General features: G+C 37.2%; 1 protein-coding gene across 5 annotated transcripts in view; it reads left to right on the forward strand.

Moving 5' to 3' along the window:
* PTPN3 (protein tyrosine phosphatase non-receptor type 3) overlaps positions 1-25,320 on the forward strand; it is a 182,103-nt gene that overhangs the window by 135,249 nt on the left and 21,534 nt on the right. For all 5 annotated transcript variants that reach the window (XM_076330221.1, XM_076330222.1, XM_076330224.1 and 2 more), the window contains 8 exons: positions 9,212-9,235; positions 11,519-11,717; positions 12,704-12,781; positions 13,771-13,827; positions 19,261-19,417; positions 21,179-21,345; positions 24,207-24,297; positions 24,565-24,626. In XM_076330221.1, the coding sequence (XP_076186336.1) occupies positions 9,212-9,235; positions 11,519-11,717; positions 12,704-12,781; positions 13,771-13,827; positions 19,261-19,417; positions 21,179-21,345; positions 24,207-24,297; positions 24,565-24,626 (835 nt within the window). The remainder of the gene's footprint in view (positions 1-9,211; positions 9,236-11,518; positions 11,718-12,703; positions 12,782-13,770; positions 13,828-19,260; positions 19,418-21,178; positions 21,346-24,206; positions 24,298-24,564; positions 24,627-25,320) is intronic.

Here is a 25,320-nt window from a genome sequence, read left to right on the forward strand (position 1 = left end):
CTGGTTTTCTTTTTCCTTAGAGGAGAGCCAAGAGTAGCTTCTCATAGTCCTGCTAACATATGTTGTCTTTAGAGGGCTCTTTTTTTTACTGCCTAGCCTGCCATCTGAGACTATCAAAAAAGGTGTTAGTTAATGCTAATTATAACTAATGAATAGCTTTGATATGAAAAAAAATCTGAAAATTTTTTGAGAGCTACTAGCAAACAACTGTAAGAAGCTGATTTTTAATCACTGAATTGTTATGTCTGGGACCTCAAATCTTAACTATAATCATGCAGCTGCTTGATTTTTGTAAGCTAAATATGTTTACATCAATACATCAATTGCATTTACTGTATCTGCAGCTCAAGACTGCACAAGCTGCAGTTAGCACGGGATATGGCTCTTCTCTATTTTTCAGGCCGCCATCAGCATTTCAGGGGTGGGGGTATAGTTTTCACCTGTTTCACTTCAGCCCCTGGGTAATGTCTTAAGTCCTTTCTGTCAAAACGACAAGTGGTCCAGGATAGACCTACCTTCAAACTGATCTGTTGTGGTACAGTGCTTTTTGAGACAAATATAGGTAAAGTTTGTATAACAAGACTTACTGTGTACGTAATCCTACCAAGGCACGTTTGGAACCTTGGTGGGTATCAGAACTGTAGAAGCCACCACTGCTGACAGAGTACATACGCCTGCACTTACTTCCCTATGTCGTGGTTTAACCCCAGCCGGCAACTGAGCACCACACAGCCGCTCGCTCGCTCCCCCCACCCCGGTGGGATGGGGGAGAGAATCGGAAGGGTAAAAGTGAGAAAACTGGTGGGTTGAGATAAAAACAGTTTAATAATTGAAATAAAATAAAATCCTAATAGTAATAATAATAATAAATCTGAAACACAGCACTATACCAGCTACTAGGAAGAAAATTAACTCTATCCCAGCCGAAACCAGGACACCCTATATACCTTTTTTTTACTTCCTGACAATACCAAGTATAATTATTTTCTTAATAATCAATTTTCTTCCTTGCTGTGTTTACCCACTTAAGGGAATCAATTAAGTTCTATTTTCATTCTAAAAACAGTACACAATTTAGAAAACAAATTATGTGGAACAGCTCTTAGTTTAGAGGGCATAAACACATCATCAGTTATTAACATTTCTTCTTCCATTTCTTTAAATATGTTGTGCTGTATCAACATGTCAGCACCTAGAACTATGTTTACTGTTAAATCCTTCTAAATAAGCATACTGGAAATGAGAGCCAAGAATATTTTGTCGTTTATTATATTGTTTCTCTGAAGAATACAGTGATTGTTTTAAAAATGTACTTTGTGTGAACGTTCTACCTTCTAACTTAAATTTGAGGTGTATCCAACAGGCTGTGACTGGAAAAAAGAAAATTAGAAAATAGAGCAAACCACGTGCATAGATGAACTACAGAAAATCAGGGCAAGCTTGTGAGTCTCGTTGGTGTAGCTAGACTGCTTCTGCTACCCAAATTATCTGAGGTACTTTCACATTCAAGTACAATTTGAGGCTCAGACGTAGTGAAAAGAAGCAATTTTTCTCTCTCAGATTAGTGTCTGCAGAAAAGATTGGAGCTGTCTATTACATATGTATTATAGACAAAAAATTGCTCTAATCCCAAATTAACATATATTAAATAGAGCTTTATTCACAGGGCATGAATAGGTTTGCCTATCTAAGCCAACCATCTCAAATCACAGCTGCATACAAAACCTGTCATCAAAGACAGTGCTGAAGAGGACTTCAAGAGGACTTTTGTTTAGCCTAGGGCTCCCCAGCCTTTGTGAAGAAAAGCTTCCCCTGTCGGTTCTTTCTCCTCTTTGTTGCCCGGCTGCTGTCCGACTCCTGTCCGACTCATCTGACTGCTACTGCCGCTGAAAAATTAACACTAACACAGACATGGAGCCCACACTGAGCCTTCCGAAGTCTCATAGGTTGCTTTCTGTGTTATACCACACTTTTTGTTACGGCTGTGCCTCACCAGTTCAGAACGGGTGATCTAGTCTGTCTTCCGACTATATCTTGTACTCACTCTGTCGCTGTATTTATCCCATGTCTACATACATATGCACATGCTGCTACAATTATTTTGTTGTTAAAATGACTTCAAGAATAATATTGAGATAAAACTTACTAATCGGTAAGTGTACCAGTTTGATAACTGTTTTTCAGTTAAAATTGGCTTTCACTAGTCTTGACTTCAGCTTTCCTGAAGATGTTTTTCTTGAGATTTGCATTTTCTTCATTGAAGCACTGCTGCTAATGACTTACTACATTTCTTATTTTAAGTAAGGTAGAAAACCTCTCTGTTCTGTGAGGTTACATATCTTCAGTTGTCCTTAAACACTGAGGTATGCATTAGGGAGGAGTTATGAATACGAAGTCTTACGGCTTTTCTTTAAGACAGAAAATAAATTAAATTATATTATGAGGCTTTATTATTTCTAAAGTTCTCTCTGCTGAAAAGCTGCTTTAATTTGGGGTTTTTTCAAAGTTGTGTCATACTAACAGGCTACCTGGCATCAAGCCGTCCTGACCATCTGCTGTCCTGATAGGTAGCCTGGATAGAGGTCCTGGAAGAGCTTGCCTTTGAGAAGAATGTTTCCATTTCAGTGTAACAGTTTTAAACCACAGCTGGTTATTTTTAAAGGCAGGCTGATGGACTTGTGCAGGGAATTATTTTTGATCACAATTTTCCCTTTTTTTAGCCTTGTATGGTACCTGAAGGTTACCACCGTTGCAGTTTTTCTTGAGAAGGGTACCACTAGAGTTTCCAAATGTGGAACGAGGAAAGCCTCACTGGGGTAGAGGAACAAATCATCGTTACTGATATGCCTTTCCGTGACATTAATGCGATCTGCATGCTACTGTGTCATTTGAGGGCAAAAGGCAACAGTAAAAATGAAGTAGTCATATTGAAGTATGTGACACTGTTTCAGGACCAGGTTGGGAAGTTCCAAAATGTCTTCAATTTAAGCAGTAACCTTCAAATCTAATTTGGCTTTAACTGGGGCAAGAGGCTGATTATATTTTGGAATCGTGTACTCTGACATGCTTGGTCTTGTATCCGATGGCAGTTTTTGTCTTGAAAGTCTGCACTGTCCATCCCCAGTGCAAGTTCTGGTTCTCAGTATTGAATTTTTTTTTTGTTAATAAATTTAAAATGTAGCTAATGTATAGGGAATGTAACTTAATGCTTACGACACCCAGTAGTTCATGTGTAGGATCCTTCACTGATGAGCTGTTACAAGAACAGAAAAAGAATGAAAGAAACTAGCTTACCCTTTACCTTCAAGTAAATAAGTGAAAATTGAAATGACTAAAATGAGTTTGCTTGTTTCCTCATGTTCAAGTATTTGTTGTAAAATAAAATCTATAGATTCAAATGTTTCAATAATGCGCATTTTAAGCACTTGGTGAACTTAAAATACCAAGGTCCAAGGTTTGCCATGAAAACATAGACATGTAACCGAGTAGTATTTAAGGAGCTTTGAACTTTAATTTTCCCTGTATGTTCCTTTCCTTTTTCTCAAGCATATTCTGGTGCCTGAGGTGTGATACAGATGTTCACACTTCACAGTGAAATGAGGAATGAAAGTGAATGAATGAATGTCAAGAAACGAAAACTGTGTTGTTTAATGCTCTTAACCTCCGGGAAACCAACTGCGGGAAGTGGCATGGTTTTCAGCCAGTCCCTATGAAAAGGGTGGAGTATCCTCTGCTCTTTCCCTGTTCGTGGATTTAAGGTTTTAATCTGGCTTTGTGGGAAGACCATGTGTTGTTACCAACACCTACACTTGCCTCTTAATTGAATGTTGCTCATTAAAGCTGGTGTTTCTTTCAGACAAGAAGGTGTTAGAAGCAAAGGGTTACTGAAACAAAGGTTTCTTTGTGGTTCAGGATAATCTTATTCATGTTACCTATGCAGGACCAATTTCTCCTTTATGTGAGGAGCAGAGCTTATTTTTGACCTTGTAAATTCAGGTTTAATGGCTTGTGCTTTTTTAAAATGTTTTTATACTATAGGTGGAATAGCTTGGAGTGTTAATATAACTGTTGCTCGCCCTCTTAATGCCCTTTTTCATGTTTTTGAACACACTTTTCTGAGTGGGAAGGGTACATGTTAGTAAGAATATATAAAGTTAACTATGTATATAAGGTGCTAGTTTAAGGGAAAAAATAACTGGACTATTGGCTTGGAAAAGTAACCTGATAAAGCTGTGTGTGGAGGGTCTTGCTACTTAAACTGTATTCAGTTTCTCTTGTTCACTCTGTAATTAAATAAAACAAAGGTGTCTGGTTGGTTTAGAACAGCAGACTGCGTAGGAACAAGTGTTTTGGTAGTTTTTTAGAGTAGCCTCAGTGGCCTAACAGAAAAGATTAGCTGTGAAATTTTCTGTTTAACCTGTATTAACCTGTATTTTCTTTAACCTGAAAGAAGAGTACTGCAAAACTCATTTCTAAGTGATAAGGTATAGTATCAGTCAGTAAGAAAACTTACTGACAGATGAGGCATTATGGATCTTGAAGTCATACATTGATTGGTGAGATAAATCTGGGTAGTCATTCATAGATGTGAGTGTATGATGTATGAGGAGAACCAGAAGGCCAGGGGGGTTGAGGAGGGGTCAGTCGCATTGTTGCCTTCCTCTGCCAAAAGAGGGTTATCAAGAATATGGAGCTAATTTTTCTTGGAGGTGCACAGCAAAAAAAGTGAGGCAATGGACACAAGCAAGGGAAATGCTCAAAAGATGGGGGGGGGGAAATCACACTGAGATTAGTTAAGCCCTCGTATGCATTTACAGAAAGATGGAGGTGTTTCCATCCTTGGAGAACCTCAAAGCGCAACATGACAAGGACCTGAACATCCTCATCTAACTTTGATGTTGGCTCTTCTTTGAACAAGAGTTCAGGTGATCTCTCAAGATCCCTTCCAACCGAAATTACTTTGAGTCCAGAATTCTACTTGTTATAAATGCAATATATTCCTGCATAAGCTTTTCTCTTAAACATGCTTGCAAAGCTATAAACCTCTTTATTCTAAAGCTATCTTTTGCTGGTGATATAGATGGCATAATGTGTACGGTGCCAGAGTTGGAGGGGAAGGAAATGAAATGATGAACCAGTATACAAAAAGGAAATTCACTTGCACTGTGCTATGAATTTCTGGAAGTGCATATATGCTCCTGGTGTAAGTGTGATGCATCATCTGGTGAAGGTATTGCACTGAAAATAGATTTCCTGAACGTATGCTCTATTTGTTCAATTCTTTCAGCTTACCATTTTGATAGACAATGAACTGTAGCTGCATAGTGAGATTTGGTGAATGTACTATGGGAACACATCGTTATTTTAATTAAAATATAATTCCTTTTGTGAACAAATTTTTTTAAAGCACTACAGTTGATGAAAGTACTCTTCAGATGTATTCAGCCAAGTCCTAGTAACGACTTTCTTGGTAGAAAATTGCAAATAATTAAAAAAAAATTAAACTAAGTTATTTTCCTTAATTTTTAATTATATACAGACGTGTTCAATTCCTTGTTCTTACAAAATCTGCTGCATTTCACAACAGTCCGTTGTCCTTGTTCACGTACTTCAGTCTTTCTCAAGGAAGATGTCCTTCTAATACTAGGCAATGGCTCTCAGAACATTTCAATTAGTTTCAAATTAGGGTTTTAGGACTCCTACTAATAGACTTTTGAGTTTTACTGTGCTCTTCCACTCAAATATACATGAAACTAGTACATGTATATATTTTGCTTATTTGTAAACCTTTCTTTTTAAATATATATCCTTATTAAAATGTACTACACTTTCCTTGCCAGTTCAAAAAACAATCATTTCGCATCCAAAAAGAAAGTCTTAAAGTTGAATTGCAAATCTGTGATAAGACAAAGTTTGCAGCAAGCCAAGCAGTTGCAGAGTATCAGAATACATGAAACTTTTATGGAAAATGGGTAAACTGGAATATGGTCCATAGAGGCAATGCAGAGTAACTGAAAGTATCCTTTTATGGGTGATGGCAACAGCTTACAAATGTGGATGTTTGGAATTTATAGAAAATCACTGAAAAACTTGTCTATACCATGAAGTCCGCAAGTTTTTTCTGTAATGATACTCTTAAGTATGCAGTACAAAGAATGTACGTGGCCTTCTTACACGGTCATTTTGTTGGTAAAAATGCTGAACATTAACTGTGCAAGTCATTCTGTATATAAATTTCTCTAAAAGGCAGCAAAAAAGTGTTGCTGTAAATATCTTCTACTTATTTGGTTTATGAATAATAATCCCGGTTTTAATGGTGAGCTCTCAGAAAAGAGGTGATAATGGAAGTGCTGGCACACTTAGTCTCCCCAGCCCTGCAGGTGTTACAATAAAAGAAGCTTTAAGAACTTCAAGAACACCACAAGGGCATAAACCTACAGATGTTTCCTTCAGTTGTTTGTAAAGGGGGAGTTTTGATACAGTTCTATTGTTTCAGTTGTCCCTTTTCTCTCGGGGTTTTACTTTGCTGTAGTTTATCATCCTCAGTTCTCAGAATAGCAGAATTCCCTGCTAGGGCACACCAAAATGGGGAGGAGGGGTCTTTTCTTAAGACCTTTCCTTTCTGTCCTCCTGACAGAAAAGGAGAGTTAGATTTTTTTTTTTTTCAGGGCAAAGAGTTCTATTATAAAGATTATCACTGACAGAGCAATCCACAGTGAGTGAAAGACTGAAATGGCATCATTTTAGACATATTGTAGAGTAAAGAAGAGAAATTACCTGCAGTTTTACAGTGTTTGCTTGTTAGCTGCACCAATGGAAAGCTTAATCTCCTTGCAAGGAAGGGCGCTCTTTCTTGATGAAAAAGTTGAATGGCTGGTCTGGTGAGTGTTCTCTTTTACTGACTTAAAATATGGTCCTTGTCCTATGTTGTGAAATGAGGAAGATACCTTAGTAAAATGTGGAATACTGTATAGCCAGAAAAGATCATCTAGTTATTCATGTTAACATATCAGTGAATAATCAAATGTTAGAAATACTATTTAAGTTGTGGAGATCAATATTCTGCAGCTATAGCATGCTGAGCTACTAAGGACTTTAGGAAAGCTGCATTGTCCCTGATGAGTTCTTTTAAGCATTGAATTTGGTTGCCTTCGAGGTCAAATTTTTGCTTACCTTTTTCCACTTTAAAAGGTTACAGAATGATTCAGTAACTCTTTCAGAGCTGATACGTTTGAATTAAAGTGCAATAATTCAACAGATAAACGTTCAGCAAATATTACTAAGAATTTATAGCCCACATCTAAGTCTCCAAATGTATTGGTGAGATGATGAAAAATTTGCTGTATGTTTATACTCATTATATGACTGGAAGCCCAAGTTGTTGTTTTCTGTCTCAAATGACCTCACTCTGTTGGGGGGAGAAAGAGGGGAGATATATTAAAATAGGGGCATTGTGTCTGTTTGCATTACAGTTTTACGGGGTGTAAATTTTTGGTGAAGGCTTTTGAAAGGGGTTAACTTATGGCAATGTGAATTCCACATAGAATTTGGTAATAGAGCTGTAGCTCTACTGTGGCAAAATGTAGAAAAGATGTACAGTTTCATTGTTCTTTGCCTCACAAGGAAATCAATTAGCTTAAATGAAAATAAATTCAATGTTTCTTTATTTTTAGCATGACTTCCTAAGGAAATAAGGCTTATGTCATTGCACTGCCTGTCTGCCTCTGTTCCCACTTCAGAACGTCTGGACGATTGCAGTCAAATCTAATGTAGGAGTTGAGTTTTCCGAGATGCAAAGTTTTCTACGAGATTAGTGAAAGTCAGTGACTAGGCAGAAGAAAAACCCTTAAACTGAGCGATTACAGTACAGGTTCAATGGTTGTCTGTTCCGTTTAGATGTGGGCTGATCAGGCAGCAAGTGAGTGCATGTTCCCAAAGGGTCTGCTCTGCACTGCTGGCACTTAGGGAGTAAAAATACTATGGGGATTGCAAACAAGGAGAACCAGAGGTATTTGTGGGAGCATGGGGGTGGATGTCAGTGGAATCAGAAGGGAAGGCATGACTGCAGTAAAAAAGGAAGAAGTTTAGTGCCTTTAAAAAAAATTAAAAGTACACATAACCTGAACCTCCACAAATTCTTAGGGGAATCAAGCTTCACCATCTCTGCTTCTCAAGGAAGAATTTCTTCATATTGTAGAATACATATAAGGAAACTTGACTAGACTGATGCTGATGCTATTTTTACTGTAGTTTTGATGAAACATAGTACGTAATTCTTAGTACTGAGGTTGTTTTAGAGAACAATAATTGAAAATTTAACTGTATAATGTGAATTCCCTCCTATAACTTGACAATTCAACAACTCTGCATTCAAACCAAACTACTTCATGTTTGTATTTTTCCAGCATGAGCTTGTATCACTCCAGGTTTTTTGGTCACTACTTAATTAAATTTGTAAAGCTATCCCATCTGCTTTAAACTTACTTTGCTTTGCAAGGACCTTTTTGGTAACTTTTACTTTCAAATTTATCTTAGTATCACAGCTGTTGTTTTAATTGATGTAAAATAGTTTAGCTCACTGTTTCAGGTGATTCCTGATGAAGCTAATTGCCTTGGAAAATGCTATGTACTGCAAATTTTGATTTCTTTTCCGTGCTAGATTGTCCTCATCTGTGTAACCACTTCTGCTTTAGTTATGATTTATCTTAAAGTTCTCTGTCAACATCTGTTCTGCTCTTGTATTATGAGAATGTGTAAGAAAATTCATGCTTCTGAATGAGCCTATGCTCATTTCTTGTTACCTATACATAAAGATTTTGCCACATTTGACTTTTTACAAAATACAGTCAGTGACATCTGTAGTCATTGTGATCCACATCTAAAACTTTCTTAAGTGATGTAGCGTGTCTTGCTAAATAATTGCCCCTGTAAACTCCTACATAGTTTAAGTTGCCGTAGCAGATGTGTGTTGTCTGTAGTTGGGCTTGTGCCAAAAGTGGAAGTGTGTGGTTAGAGCTGCCCTGGGATTATTGTTGAGTGTTTCATAAATTCCATAATTGTCTGATTCAGACTTTCAGCATAGGATTAAGTATTCTTTAATTTACTGTTAGCACGCTTTTTGGCTTTTATGCAGGCATATTTTTTTTTATTAGAGTTTAGTTCTTGTTTTCCTGAAGAAAAAATGTTCATTTACTTTTTCTTTTTAAAACAGGTCATCTGAACAAGAATCACCAAAGTGAGTTTTTTTTTGAACTTTCTACTATAGAATCTCTAGCTTAAAGATCTATCATAAAATACATAACTTGAACTGATTTTTCAAAGTACTGGTCTTGTATGGTTAGGAGACACAAATAATTGTATAAACCAATGAAGATTGTAAAGATTTGTGGGAAAAAAAATAAGTTTTTGGATCAGGATGTGGAAAGTCTTAAGTCCTAATACACACCTAATCGCTATTAACAAAAAAGTTGGTTAAAAACCGTTGTAAAAGTTTAATGATGCAAAAATCCACTGGTAATTTAATCTGGTAACACTTTATGTAGTGCCAGAAGGCATTAACTGAAATAATTTGTCATATTTTTCTGGTATTGTTAATTTTTTTTCTACACTGAAAAATCATTATGATCTGTAATATCAACTTGTAAGTGAAATGTTTTGGGGTTTGTTTGTTTTGTGTTTTGTTTTTTTTTTTTTAAGTTACTATGTTCTGAAAAACTTATTGGGATGTATTTACATATACAATGTTCCTACTTGCTTACCATTGACCTCACAGGAATCGTGAAGAGTCCTGGAAGCTATCAGATAAAAACAAGATTTTTGACAGTATAATTCCTTTAAGTGACATTATAGTTCACTACTTCAAAGTGTTTTCAAATTACTGAGAGCGCCAAGTGAATAAAATCTCCCGAACACTGAAAAGAATCTTTCCTGTAATAACTGAAAATTCTGCAAATGTTGCACAAAACACTTCGTTCCCATTGCCAAGTACACATAATATAATTGAACATCAGCAATATTATGGCAAGAACAAGTTTGCTTGATGGCACCTTTCAGAATGTTTACGTTTGTTGCAGTCAGATTTCCACAAGCTGAGAAATAAGTGTTCACATTATTAAATTTTGCTGCAGTGCGAGTCCTGTATGTTAAAAGCCTAGGCTACATTTGTCTGTAGCGTAGTATTACTTCTTCATTGACAGCTAGCAGTGGCTGCTGGAAATGGTTCAGAAAAGCTCACATATGTAGTTAGACTAGTACCAGAGCAGAGATGAATGTTTGAATTTACAGATTTCAGTGCCAGGGTTTACTTGCATATACTTCTGCTACTTTAACCCTGTGAGAATTTGATGTTGCTTTTTAGGGATAAACTGCAATTAACAACTAACAGCCCGTGTACTTCCAAGGAACAAATATGCTTCATTGCAGTGCTGGGTTGTCAGTAGCAGTGCAGAGTATTCCTGCAAGTTGTACTGCCACTGAGCGTGATGACCTGTCCTGTAAGTGAAAGGTCTGTCTGCAGTGGGGTAATACAAGTAGCTAGGACTCAGTTTTTGCCATACGCAGCGCTGTGTGATAGTGATGTGAAACAGTGTCTGAGCTATTCCCGAGCTTTTCCCAGGACAGAAGTTTATGTCCCCCAGACAGTACATAGACAAAGTACTATGTAGTATTTATAAAGACAGAGCAGTTCGTAGGTATGGTATCTGTGAGTTTGATCCAATTAAAGAAGGGGTTTAGTTGTATTAGACAGAGGTCTGCATTTCCATGTCCTCTTCAGAAGAGGGCATGTAGCTGAATTAATGTTTGAATGGTCCTAGAGCATGACCAGGCAATTTGGCCAATTCTAAGATTTGAGGTGTTCATTTACTTACCCGTTTTTGTTATCCTTGAATTTTAAGGGTCTTGACTCACTAGGCCAGGTCTGCACCCCCATTTAATTCTGGATCTTCTTCATGGTTATAGCTACCTCAACGACAGAATATATTAACTGCCATTAAACCTTTCATTGTCACTTCATTTCCTGTTTCTCTGACAATTTACCATGGCTTGTCTGCAAAGCACCTTCTCCCAGAGGGATAAGGTTGAGATGGCACTCATAAGAGGGAGGAATGAAAAACAAGTGCTTTGCAAGAATGAGAATGGAATCACGGCAAAAGGTTTTCATGGGTAGGACTGGCAACTGAAGTGCCTTTTCCCTGGGGTTCAGCTCTCTTCGTGTTACTGTGATTTCCTGTACCACTGCAACAGTGCCTTTCAGTGCTGACATCCAAATATTTTGCTAAAAATGTTTTTGCTAGTCTAGTTTTGTTTTGTCCGTTCTTCTGGATGTCCAATGGTCAAATGATAGGCATAGATCATACTCCAATCCTGTTACCCTGCACCTCAAGAAGTGGAGTTAAATCTAAAGTACGAAGTTGGCTTGCTCTTTTAACTGGGCAGTGCATTTGTATGTTTTACTATTTAATTTAAAAATCTGGATAACGATACCTTTGTAATATTTATTTATCCTTTTTTAATAAAGGAATGTATTGGGAAACAGTCCAACGCGGAGTTCTCTGACCCGTGCCTCACCTAAAGCCTTGGCTCAGTCTCCAAATGGAGTTGGTAACATTTCTGGCTCTTACCCATTGGAAGGGGTCGATAAACAGTTCTTAGAAACGTATGACAATGTTACAAAAAGTAGCTCTACAGAAGATTCCAGTCAGTACTACTGCGACAAGGTATGCTCAATTGCCTTCTTTTAAAGTCAAAACTAGTACTAAATGTAGCTTTGAACTGTAGATTAAGAACCCACAAAAAGCATGGTTATACTCCAGGATGAGCACATTTTATGCAGTAATAAGAATAAATCTTGTCTCTACTACTCAAATTTATCCAGGATTGTGTACACAGTATGATAGGCAAGCCTGCCAACTACACTGATTTCCATAGTGTCCAGGTTTCCAGAAGCATCTCCAGGGGAGGTTCCTAGTGGAATGGGAATACTTACGTGATTAAATCTTATTCCTCTAAGGAAAGATGAGATAACTCAAGCTGCTGTATGTCTTGATAGCAGACACAACTCTGCTTTATCCCAGGCATCTCCTCTTTAGGGTTGCTAAACATCATCCTTTGAATTCTGCGCTGGCTAGAGAGCAGCTGCTCCCTGCTAGCGTTACAGTAGTGGATCATTCCTCCCCTTTCTCCAGCCTTTTCCAGAGTGGTGCTGGACAGCTTCCTAGCCTGCCTGTCCAGTAGCTGCTTGCCAACTTTTAATCCTTCTGGCTTGTGGATCACTTGCAGAAGAGACCAGTGCACCCATTTACAGGAAAAAAATTGGGAAAAAAGTAGTCACTTCATAGTCCTCAGAGCAGAATTGATTCAAATGTGTTGCACCTAACATTTTTTTTCCTCTTAAGTCACCTTCAGTAAAGACAACACATTGAAAATTTTAATAGGAGCTATCAATCGAGAAAGCTGAGATGAGAGTAACAGTGTTAGGACAGAGCAAGCAGAGAACTTGCTGCTACGTATGTTGCTATTTTTACAATTTAAAAGGTTACAATCATGAGTGTATTCTGTAACAGCTTCTTCCTATTTTAAATGTGGATTTACGTAGAGTATACTTGTTCAGCACATCTAAATTTGGATGCACTATTTTCTAATTTCCTGGTATTTTCTTTTAAAAATCAGAAAAGTTTTGGTCTGTTTTTTCTATGTATTGCAGAATGATCTAATTGAGGGAGATTTACTTTTGGTGCGTATCATACCAGACGAAGACGGGAAGTTTGGATTTAATCTAAAGGTAAAACAGCAATCTTTTAGTTATTTTTAAATGCTTTATAGAGATACTATGCTTTGACTTTATGATTATTTTTCATTTTTAATGCAGTGCTTTGGAGAAAGCAGTATATTCTACAGGAATTTCTTACGGACCGAGAGATTTTAGAAGTGGCAGCCTAATCCTTAAATGCTAAAGCAGCATTTACAGAAATAAGCCTCTAATAGTTCTGTGGTTTTTAGTTGCATATATTATGGGCATGGCACGCTTCCAAAGCAGATTGCCTATTTGTCTGCTTAAATATTAACTTGGAAGCCTAATTTTAGGCATCAACTCCTGGAAAATTGGACCTCTGTATTATAAAACAAGTTAAATATTTTGTGCTATCCAATTGAATATATCCATTAAAAATCATATTGGAAAGGTGAAAATTAATTTATGAAGAAAATGGCAATTGATAATTGACTATTGTAAATTTTTGACATTCCTTCACTGAAATTCCATTTAAGCAGATAGTGTAAAGGAGCCATATTATCAAAATCGGGGCAGAGTTTGATCTTTTCACCTTGGGCATTTATTGGTGGGGCAGTGATAGAACGTCATGTAAAGAGAATAAGAGAGTACAGGTGTCCAGAACTTTGATCCTACCTGGTCCCTTGCAGGTTCCTCACAACATCTAAGAACACTGTCCACCTTGCAAGTTCAAGTGTTGAATTAGACTTGCTTGAAAGGGTAGGGTTAGAATAAATGCTGCATTTGATCTGTTTATTGCCTATTAAAATATATGGCCAAGCAAAGGCACTGGTTCTAGTTTACTGGAAATTGGTAGATTTAAAGACACCACACCCTCCCCCCCCATTTACTGATGGAAATTCAGTCTTACTAACCCTGCCTATAATGACAGAGCATAAAGCTTATATAAAAACAAAAATAAGTGATTACTTGTTTTAAATGCTGCTTATGCTTATTATAATGATATATTTATGGTTGTTGTTTACTTGACATTCCTCTAGGGTGGTGTAGATCAAAAAATGCCATTAGTGGTATCAAGAATAACTCCAGGATCACCTGTAAGTAAATTCTTCAGACTTTTAATCTCTCCCTTTCTTAGTCCCTCCACCACTCTCAGGTCCGTACACGTAGGAATTTGGAAACCCATAACCAGTATGAGATGGCAGCTGAGCTGTTCTCTTTAGAAATTGATTTGACCAGTGGTTTCTTAAACCACAGATGAAAAGATCTGGAAGCGTTAGCCAAACAAGACACCAGTAGAAAGCATGTTTGTTTCCCCCGTCATCTCAAAAAGTGCATCTTGAACTGGAAAATGCTTGATGAGGGGCGAGAGCAATGACTGAAGATACGGAACAGTGTTCATTAAAGAAGTGAGTAGTCTGGCCCCCTGCAGAAAAAAGAACTAGTTTAAGGGAGATGTAGTAGAGATCTGCAAGATTAGGAGCACTGTGAGCAGGAGATTCCAGTAGAACAACTACAGGCTACCAAATTAAGTTAGTGAAAGTCAGGTTCTTCATGCTTAGTGAAGTAGTTCTTCATGCATGAGATAGTAGACCTGTGAAACTCCTTGTCAGAAGCTGCTGTGGTTAAAATAATTTTGTGGGTGGTCAGGAGAGGACAAATAGTTGGGAGAAAAACCTGCTAGCAGTTACTGAATAGACAAACCACAATAGGCTGAGGAAATCCTTAGGGCTAAAAATATTTATAGGATAGGAGAGTCCTTGGCAGGGGAGAGGGGGTGCAGAATATGTTTGCTCTGTTCTTATTTTGCCATAGGTTTTTGCTTTTGGAAATATTTATGGACTAGTTGGAACACTCAATAGAATCAGTACAGCCGTTACATTCTTCTGTTGAATTGTCAAATAATAATAGTAATATAACATCTTGGTAATTTTTTTCTAAATAATTAGTACATAAATTTGAGAGGACATATGCTATCTTATCTCAAAATTTTTTCATTCACCTTCTTCCAAAGTGTATTTTCCAACTCAAAATAATTTTAGTGCAAACTCGATAGGAAATATTGCTGGCTTAATCCTAAAAATCCTATGTACTCTGTATCTTGTAGACTTCTGAAGTTTGATAATCAGTCACAGGACTGATATCTACATGTCATGATGTAAATCAAGCTAAAACAGATTGTTTGAGAAGTTTTTTGTCACATTTATGATTTGTGGCTTGACTTACGCAGTGCATAGCACTCTTTTATGAACTACAAGAATCTTCTGAATAAGAGTAGTACGAAATTATCATTATAACTTAAGTCCATGAAGCAAAAATAAAACAGTCCTTAAAATGATTCACAGTAAACCTAGCAAGCTTCTTAAGGGTGGTTTGAGATACTGAAGTTAACGTAGGGCAGACTCATTCCACAATCGGAGAATGAAAGATACTTCTCCAGAGGCAGCGATTTCCTTTGGCAGATTCAGATTGTCTTCTGGGGAGTATTGATCTGTCTTTTTCTCTTGGATTGGAAAAGGACTGGACTTCTAACTTACAGACTTCATTTTAGTGTCTCCAGTGAGTGGCATAGACATAGACGCAAGTTCCCAATTAGCTCTCCAGCCTAGTAAGCCACCAAGCAAGCAAGTTATCAAGGGTCAGGGAATAAATTGGAAACAGTCATCCAATACAATATACTCAACAGTAGTGTTATAGAAATCACACCATGTTACAGCAAGAGGAAAAAATTATACTTATTTTTAGAGCACAGCAGTATTAAAACATATTGTTTTCCATAAACTAAATTTTACCTGTTCCTGACTGTTTAATGAAATGTAGCTGGTATTTGAAAGTTCAAGTTAAAGCAGTCTGTGGAATGCATTTTTACGTTATTTTAGCTCAATGATGCCTTTCCTTCATTGTATTTGCTATTTTAACTTGCTCTCGATTCACTCATTACCCTGTAAAGTGTCCTCAGGGATGCTGTTTGGTAATATTATTTGCTAAGATTGTTTCTGAATTTTGTAGGTCACTTTTTCCCACTTTGCTACAAAAAGATCTGTATTATTTGTGGAGGAGAGGAAGCAAATCTACTCAACAAAATACGGCACTATTTTCCCTTTCATGTCCTAAAGTTCTTTTAAAAATCCCCCTCTAATATACCAGCAATCTAGTATGCTGGGAGGATTGTGGAATGGAGTAGCCAAAATTGTTGTGGGAGAGCATGAAATCTAACCATTTATTGAATCTGGACAACCATTTATTGAATCTGGTACTTTTTTTTAACTAAAGTCCTATACTGATTTTTTTTTTTTCCCCACAAACAGTATTAATGTCCTAAGGTGCTAAAGAAGTCATTATGGTTTTATTTAATAGAGCTTCTAATTGAAAAATAGTATGCATGCTTCTTGGAGCAATAACAAGGTGATTAGCATAAAATGAAACATTGGGTGTGTCAATAGGACAGGAAGCCTTTGACATAATTAATTGTCTGGAAGAGCTCAGTATCTGAAAAAATCTACAAATTATGCTTACATGGAAGGAATTAATTCTCATTCAAGATACATTTTATATAGTCAGATGATTCAAGTAAGAGAGCTGAGGCATTAACATGTCACATGATTAACAAAGTTTATTTGAGCAAAGATATTAATCTCCATCTGTAATAAAGAGTAATAGCCAGCAACCAGCCAAGAAATCTAAATTATAGGCAAATACAGGAGATCTGAAACCATTCAGTCCATGTTCTTGTTGACTTCTTAACTCTCCTAGACTGACCTGATATGGTCTTTGTATCACTAGAGACTAATTTATATCTCAAACAATAATATTTCAGAGTGATTAAATCAATCGATCATTCATAGTTGCATTCTTCAGTCTTGCTTTTGTAAATTGTGCAAAATATGGCAAGGGAGCTTTTGGGGAGCTGTGATGTTGTGGTTTAACCTCAGTCAGCAACTGAGCACCACACAGCCGCTCGCTCACTCCCCCCCACCCCCGTGGGATGGGGGAGAGAATCGGAACAGTAAAAGTGAGAAAAACTCGTGGGTTGAGATAAAAACAGTTTAATAATTGAAATAAAATAATAATAATAATAATAATGTAGTAGTAATAATAATAATACACAAAGCAAGTGATGCACAATGCAATTGCTCACCACCCGCCGACCGATGCCCAGCCAGTCCCCGAGCAGCGGCCCCCCCGGCCAGCTTTCCCCAGTTTATGTACTGAGCATGACGTCACATGGTATGGAATGTCCCTTGGGCCAGTTTGGGTCAGCTGTCCTGGCTGTGCCCCTCCCAGCTTCTCATGCACCTCCAGCCTTCTCAGTCGGTAGAGCATGGGGAGCTGAGAAGTCCTTGACTAGTGTAAGCATTACCTAGCAACAACTAAAACATCTGTGTATTACCCCCATTGTTCTCCTCCTAAATCCAAACCACAGCACTGTACCAGCTACTAGGAAGGAAATTAACTCTATCCCTGCCGAAACCAGGCCATGTGAATACCTAGTTAAATCAGTGTTGAACACCATGGCTGTTCCTAATTCCCATTCTTCTTCTGTTTACGTTTATCTTTTTTGTTAATCATAGTCAGTCTTCCCTATATCCTTCATCATTTTCTTTCCTTATTTCTTTGGAAAAAGTTGGGGGAAACTATTCCTTTTTTTAATTTTTAAGCAGCTTTTCTGATTGGGATTTTTTCCTCTTGCATACATCTTTCTTTTCTCTCTCTTCTTTCTCTTCTCCTTTATCTGTTTTGTGGCATTCATACATGTCTTTAAGTTTTCTGTCCTTTTACTTTATTCTCTGACACAAGTGGCTCCCAGTTTATTGTCGTCTTCATATTCTTGCCTTTTTTTTTTTTATTCTGCATTTTTCTTCTTGTTGGTTCTATCACTATCACTTCTCCTTTCCATCTCTTCCTATTTTTTACTTGGTAATGTAGTACATCACTGATAAACTTACTTTAGGAGCCATCAGTGTAAGGCATAACCAGGACCGGGGCTAATTAGAACATCTTGTTCACATTTGGGGGGTTGGTGATGTTTTTTTGATAGTGCTAATAACATTGGATGAATAAAGTTCAGGGAACCCGTGCTGGCATTAAGGAAATACAGGGAACAACTATGAATAGAGAATAACAGTAAAGGTCTATGTCTCATTCATGTAACAAATGAAATGGAGTGTATATGTAAGTATATCACTCTTGTGTAGCTGGGTACTTCCTAGACAAAATAAAAATTAGGATATCAATAAAATTGTTACGCTACTTGACACTCAAAGGTTGTAGAATCCTGCACATTCATATCACAGAATCACAGAAGGTTGAAAGGGACCTGGAGGTCATCTTGTCCAACCCTCCCTGCTCAAGAGCCAGTTGCCCACAACCATGTTCAGGTGGCTTTTGAATACTCCAAGGTGGGAGACTCCACAATGTCTCCCTCACAGTAAAAAAAGTGTTTCCTGATGTTCAGATGGAGCCTCCTGTGTTTCAGTTTGTGCCCATTGCCTCTGGTCCTGTCACTGGGCACCACTGAAGAGAGCCTGGCTCCATCTTCTCTGCACCTTCCCTTCAAGTATTTATATATATTGACAAGATCCCCCCTGAGCCTTCTCTTCTCTAGCCTAGCTCTCTTAGCCTTTCCTCATACAAGAGATGCTCTAGTCCCTTAATCATCTTCATAGCATCATCATCATATTCTGGCCATAGGTTGAATTGCTTTGCACTGGACTTAGAGCTAAGCATACTAAGTGTGGCAGAAAAAAGCCAAACAAACCCTAGAGTTCAGCAGTTAATCTAAATTGCTGTATCCAAGACAAGACATAATATAAGTTTTCATTTGAGATGGGGAAAACTTTGTTTTAGTGTTCTCTGCAGCATAGGTAGCAAAAGGATGTCACAAATGCCACGGTACTTGAGTATCATAGGTTGAGTACTTACCTGCATCTTCTTGTTAAAGCTTTCAGTGAATGAAGTGAGGAAGAACGTTCTCTATTTGTAGGTATCATTTGATGTCCACCAAACAAGAATCTGATAAATAACAAAAATATGAAATGTGTATGGATTTCTTTAAATGTTAAAAAATGCATGCCTGGGGAATGTCATGTTACTTAAACTGTGTTCATCAAAGTCATGTTTGGACTTCTCAGTATTCACTGCATAAAAACTGAAGCATGTTATCTTATGTGCCCAAAACGCTTTTTCCAGAAATTCATTTTCAAACGGCTATAACCAGTGGTTGTTGAGGCTTGGAGTCTGAAATTTAGATCTTTAAGAGCAATCTGATGATGGCTGTTTGATAAATACGAATTCTTTTTATAGCTATCAATGTGCTGTTTGAACTCTTTCTCATCTTCATTGAGAGGCTTTGAAGCAAGACAGACAGCTTTAGATCTGAATCCTTTGACAGAACTTCTGATACAGAAGATGAAACCTTTTCAGGGGAACTCTGAAGACTTTGTTTACATGATGAACTTAATATCCTGATGTGTTCCTGCTTACGTGACTGGATGCAATGACATTAATGTGTTTCTTTGGTCCTGAAACAGGCTGATAAATGCATTCCAAAACTGAATGAAGGTGATCAGATACTATTAATTAATGGCCGAGATATCTCAGAGCACACGCATGACCAGGTGGTCATGTTCATAAAAGCCAGCAGAGAATCTCACACGAGAGAGCTTGCACTTTTGGTCAGGCGGAAAGGTAACTGGGCTAATTTTATTCACTTTTAATGTTTTTGAGACTGTTGCTCTTATGGTTGGTGCTACACCCTCTTCTGTTTACATAGATGTGTTCTCAGTGCACTGGGAATAGATCTGTGCTAAAAAGTAGATCTTCCTGCATTTGAATTAGTAGTGCAAATAGTTTTAACTCTGTAGGTTCTTACCAATGCAACAAAGAATCTATCAAGATAGAATTTCTTCTTATTTTTTAAGTCTAAAAATCTATGAGAACAAATAGTCCCTTGCAAAAGTTTGGGTGGGTTTTTTTGTAAATATAGCATAATTTCGCAAATCCCCAATTGTGGGTTTGCAAATACCCATTGGCTGTTCCCCAGCACAATTACACAATTATACAATGAAACAAGTCAAATAAGCTGCTTCCCCCCCTCCTTTTCTTTCTTTCCATTCTTACAACAGACATTTTCTGACAATACTGAGCTTGACCTGTGCTAGCTGCTTGCTAAACTGCTGCCAGCAAACAGGAGACAATCTCTGAAACATGCAGGGTCTTAAGCCTGTATATTTAAAATATGGGGAACCCATCCAGCCTGGTTTTGCTTGGTCCATATTTAAACACATGCAGATCCCAAGACCTTTCAGATGGTGTGAAACTTCTAGTTTATTATTTACTTTCCTTAAGAGCTATGGTAAGACCTTAACACACACGATTATGGAAGGGCTTTGCACAGAGTTAAAAATCTGAAGGGATTATGCATCAGTGGGAAACAGGAGGGAATAAAACTGCCTAAATGAGATGTGCTTCTGTAGCATTTACTTTATTTAAAACTTCTTGTGTTTCTAGGAAGACAGATGGGCTCTTGGTCTTGTTTTCCCTGAACAGTCCTGCTCCTATTATTGTAGGCGTTTCCACTGGCTCTATGCAGTATTTAGTCTTCCCTTAACTTTTCTAGTCCCCTTCCTACTTGCAGATAAGAGAAGTCTGCTCTTAGCTAAAGATAACCTGTGGCCCCATGCCAGTCGTTTGTATAGGCATGAGTACAAACGGCTCCCCATTTTCTGAAGTTTGGCAGGTATGAGCCATTCTGATCATTGCAGAGAATAACCACAGCTGGACACGTTTGGTGATACAATAGCTTTCATAGAGACAGAACTGCTGGGTAGATTAATTCATTAATGTTTTGTCATGTTCTTGAACATGTTAGCAAGGAATGTCATAGAAAACTGGCTAATAAATTTTTCTGTAGTTTATTAAGTTAGTTCCTTCAATGTTAGCATAAGAAATTGCAGAAGATAATTCAGTTGCTTCTCTAATGGCAAGGGAGTACAATGTAAGTATGTGTTCATTTTGCTGTTGGGGGTCCAAACTTGTATAAGCTTCTTATAGAGATATTCCATTAATTATGCTCTAAACTTTTTTAGGCAAAACTCATTTGCTTTTTACCATGATGGATGTTGTGATTCATTAGCCTATTCAGCAGTTCATTCTGTAAGACAAGGTTGCAGCAAAAAACTCTTTGTGCTTGGAAGTCAACTTCCTTGCCTTCATAGATATGCACCTGCATTTTCTGAAAGGTCATAAGGACACTTTACTTTCAGTAGTTTCTGCAGTAATACAGTAATACAGTACATAAAGAAATGCAGTTAAATGCGTTGCTATTTGCTTTCCTGTGGCCTTGTCTTTGCAAACTTTGTTGTTCTTGCAAGCTGGTAAATTTTAGTATGTGTTTTAAAGACATTAATGCTGTATGTAACGGATTTTAATTTTCAATACATCTTTCAGTAGTTCAGCAGTTTGTGGAGCCTAAATCAGAAGATGAAGCTGATTCCCACAACCTCCCAGAATCTCGTCTTCCTATCTGTTCTGAATATGGTGGTGATACACTGGAGGAGTCTATGGAGCAGCTAAGGAAAGGGCTGGAAAGTGGGACTGTTCTTATTCAGTTTGAGGTAGGTAATACTCAACTCTCAAATGCCATTAATATAGACTCAAATGCCATTAATATAGACCAATAGTTGTGACCAGCAAGTAATGTAAGGGCTTGATTAATTGGAAATCTCATTGCTCCTGTTCAGTCTTATCTCAAGAGAGCAAGAATGTGACTTGCCCACCAGTTTCACCCTTCACTACTTAGGATAGGGAAGAATGAGTTATCAGTCTTACATAAAACATCATCTGCTGAGAAAAATGTGTTTTAATTAACATGTTTCTAGCTCAAGTACCCAAAGCTCGCTAAATTTTTTTTTTCTTAATTATTTTATTGAGTAGAATAGTGGGGTTTTGACAGAGGTCAGTCTTGTACTTTGTTTCCTTTTCCATACTCCTCAGTGACATTTCTAAAACATCTATTATACCTTAAGTTAGGGTTTCAAGTTCTCATGTGTTGCCTTCTTTCATGGAATAACAGGATCAAGTTGACCATTCCTCATCATCTTCTCTTAGAGGTTGATATGAAAGTGTTGGAATGTTAATTTCTGTTTGCAGAACATTTGTAATGTCCAGTTCTGTGGCATTTCTCCCTGACGATCTAAAACACTGATGGTTACTTCTTGGGCAGATTACTTCATAGGTGAGATTCCCCTGCGTATAGCATGAGACTTGGAAGAACTGCTGTATAGATTAATGAATTAATGTTTGTCACGTTCTCCGATGTGCTAGCAAGGAATGTCATAGAAAACTGACTAATAAAATGTTTTTATAGTTTATTAAATTACTTCCTTCAGTGTTAGCGTAAGAAATTCCAAAAGATAATTTAGCTGCTTCTCTAATGGCAAGGGAGGACAGCGTATGTATGTTTGTGCTTGTCTTGCTGTTGTGGATCCAAACATTTATAGTAACTTTGGAGAAACCCTGGTTGTTATGATTTATAAATTTCATATTGTTGAGTTCTGGAGTAACCCTTTCTGATGCTGAAAACTTCTAGAACAGCCGTACAATTTTTCCCCATGTTGATATTTTTCCTTCACTGTTTTTTCAAATGCTGTAAGATTTAATGGTGGTGGCTGAAGAGGTGCGGTATTGCTTAATGCATAACCACTCTTTTTGAGGTTTGCTTTGTTTCCAAGATTTCTGAGAGTTACCCCTTTTTTTAAGGAATTGTAGACTATATGGTTCATAGCTGCTTCACAAAATCCACAGCACTAGTTGCAAGGCAGCAATAGCAATGAGTCTGTTGGCTATTGAAACAGTAACTCAAAAGATATGAACTAGCCTTTCAATGCTTTGTTAATTGTCAAAGTTGTTGACTAAATTTGTGCACAAAGTTCCTGTAATAATCTTCATAGGATATTTGATCCTCTATGACTTTTTTCCTGACAGCATTTATAAAAGGGTATTACTGATGTTACAAAAAAAAGTGCAAAACTTTTTTGAAATCTAATAAACTAGGGGACAGCTTAGTGGCCTTCTTTCTTTGAGTTCATTGTTTAGTGATCTTCAGAAGCAGAGACAATTGCAGCATCACCTCATCAGCTTTGGTGGCTCTCAAACTCTCCATTCACATTAGTAAAACAGTAAATAATTAGCCACTAGACTATGAATAATCAAGTCTTTCCAGAATATCTTCCTCCACTTAAGCAGAATTTAAGAAGTCTGTCAATGGCAAATGACTTTTTGCCAGGCAACAATAATGAAGCTTCAGAATTGTTACTTAATGTTAAGTTATTCTTCCTTGTCTCCCAAAAAAGCAGAAATCGCAACTTGGCTCTAGTAAAACGGAACTTGAGTTATAACTGATAGAAGCTGTTCGGTTACATATATCATCAAGTTCTCTTCTCACATGGCTTGTTTATGCTGTTCAAGTTGAAAAACGTGGTGAGCTGTGATACTGAGTCTTAGGATTCAGTAAATCTCACAGTAAAATAAACTTTGTGTGTTGTTCCTTTTCTCTCAACCGAAGTACGGGATTTTAGCCTCCTATTTGTTTCATTCCATTTTATGTATGGAACCATATTCTAAATCTTCATTAAACATGTAAGATATAATGAGCTCTTTGGTAAGTGTTCAATTAAGTATATAAAACTCTGGCACAGCCAGGTTAATAACTCAGTTGTAAGTTGCTTTCATGTGTATTTAATACAGAAAAACTGTAGTTGTATAATTGCATTTCTTCATTGTTGTTGTTGGTTTTCCCCCTCTGTATCTTTTGTTGTCTTGTACGATGTGCTTAAGGCATTTTGACCTTAAAAATTATTTTCGTTATACGCTTGTATGCCTACATTTACTCCAGATAAAGCTTGCAAGACAGGGGGTGGCCCAAAAGAAGGGGAGTCACATGTTAAGAGATTGTGATACATTGAAGCTTTGTTTTTTCAGGTACTTGCAGGATTGTATGTGATGGTTTTAGTCCAGAGAATAGAAGTTTGTTTGAATTTTTTGGATTACAGTTGATTCCAGAAAATATCGGTCTGCAGCTATTTTTTCTTCTGATGTCTTTTATTGCTCATTTCTTCCACCACCAACCTCTGTTTTCCTTCTGGCACACAGTTTTATAAGAAAAAGGCAACCTTGCAGGGAACAGTTTATATCAATGACTCTTACACATCCTCTTCCCCCCCCCCCCCCCCCCCCCCCCCCCGAAATTCTTCTAGATATGATGATGGGCTAGCAAAACCAGAAATTCTTGTCATGTTAAAAAAATACAAAAAATCTCTCAGGTGAATTTTGCAGATGGTTAGGAAAAAGATTAAAGAAAATAACTCGAAATTTTTTTTTTTTTTTTTTGTCTATGTATTTTCATGTGAATGTATTTAGTGTGTGTATAGCATAGTCACGTCCCTCAAAATCCTACCATTTTTCTTCTGTCTTGCAGCAACTTTATAGAAAGAAACCAGGATTGGCTGTTACATGTGCAAAGGTACCTCAGAATATGGACAAGAATAGATACAAAGACGTTCTACCTTGTGAGTATTAAGTGCGGACTTTCTGCCTATTTTGATTTATCCTCTAAATGATAGCTTATAAAACTGTTGTATTGAACTTCTTGATTGAAGATTTCATTATATAATCAAAGTCGTATAATTGTTCATTTTATTTTCTAAAAGGTTATCTATTTTGGTTTGTATTCTGCTGTTTGTGTGTCTGCAGTTCCTCAGTTTTTTGACTTAATAGAAGGGAAGCATGCCCTTTCATTGCTAATTTGATTCCCTCTATTATTTTTTTGTGTGCAGATGATGCCACAAGGATAATATTGCAAGGAGATGAGGATTACATTAATGCAAATTACGTGAACGTAAGTCATAGAGACCTGCATTTGCCCACTTTCTATATTACAACAACAAACTAAATTTTGCCTTTTTAAGGGTTTTGCATTTTATATTTTGGGGATTTGTAAATGTAAAAGATGTAAAGATTCACAATGTAAAAGATTAAGTGTCTTTTGTGAAACAGGTGGCCATCCTGATACACAGTAGCTACAAGCATGTGGTATACACTGTGATAGGTGCAGGGTCTTTAACCAGTAAAAATTGTTTTACCTTTCCATATACTGAAAATGCTGAGGTTGTCTCCTATAGCTTAAAACTAAGCCTTTTTCCCCTCTAAAACCACTTACGGCCTACCAACTATGCTATGAAGGGTCCAGAAGATAAACCAGAGCCCTGATTGCCCTCATCAGGTATTGTAGGCTGGGAGACAGGGAGAAGAGGGGAAAATATATATATATATATATACACACACACACACACGTTTGTGTCAGATACTTAAGTTAAACACCTAAATCACAGAATCAACTATTAACTTACTGTGTCCAGTATCAGGCAATAAACAGCTTTTGCTAGTGTACCTTTGGTATACCTTGCCATTATTCCTTACTAAATATTAAAGAAAATTTTGAAAGCTTTGCAGTTTCAAGTTTCCAAATACATTTTCACTATTAATCATCTCTTCCTAGTTCAGCATGGAGGACTATAGTATCTATAGTATAC

This window comes from Aptenodytes patagonicus, chromosome 2 (assembly GCF_965638725.1).
Source record: "Aptenodytes patagonicus chromosome 2, bAptPat1.pri.cur, whole genome shotgun sequence".
Lineage (NCBI taxonomy): Eukaryota > Metazoa > Chordata > Aves > Sphenisciformes > Spheniscidae > Aptenodytes > Aptenodytes patagonicus.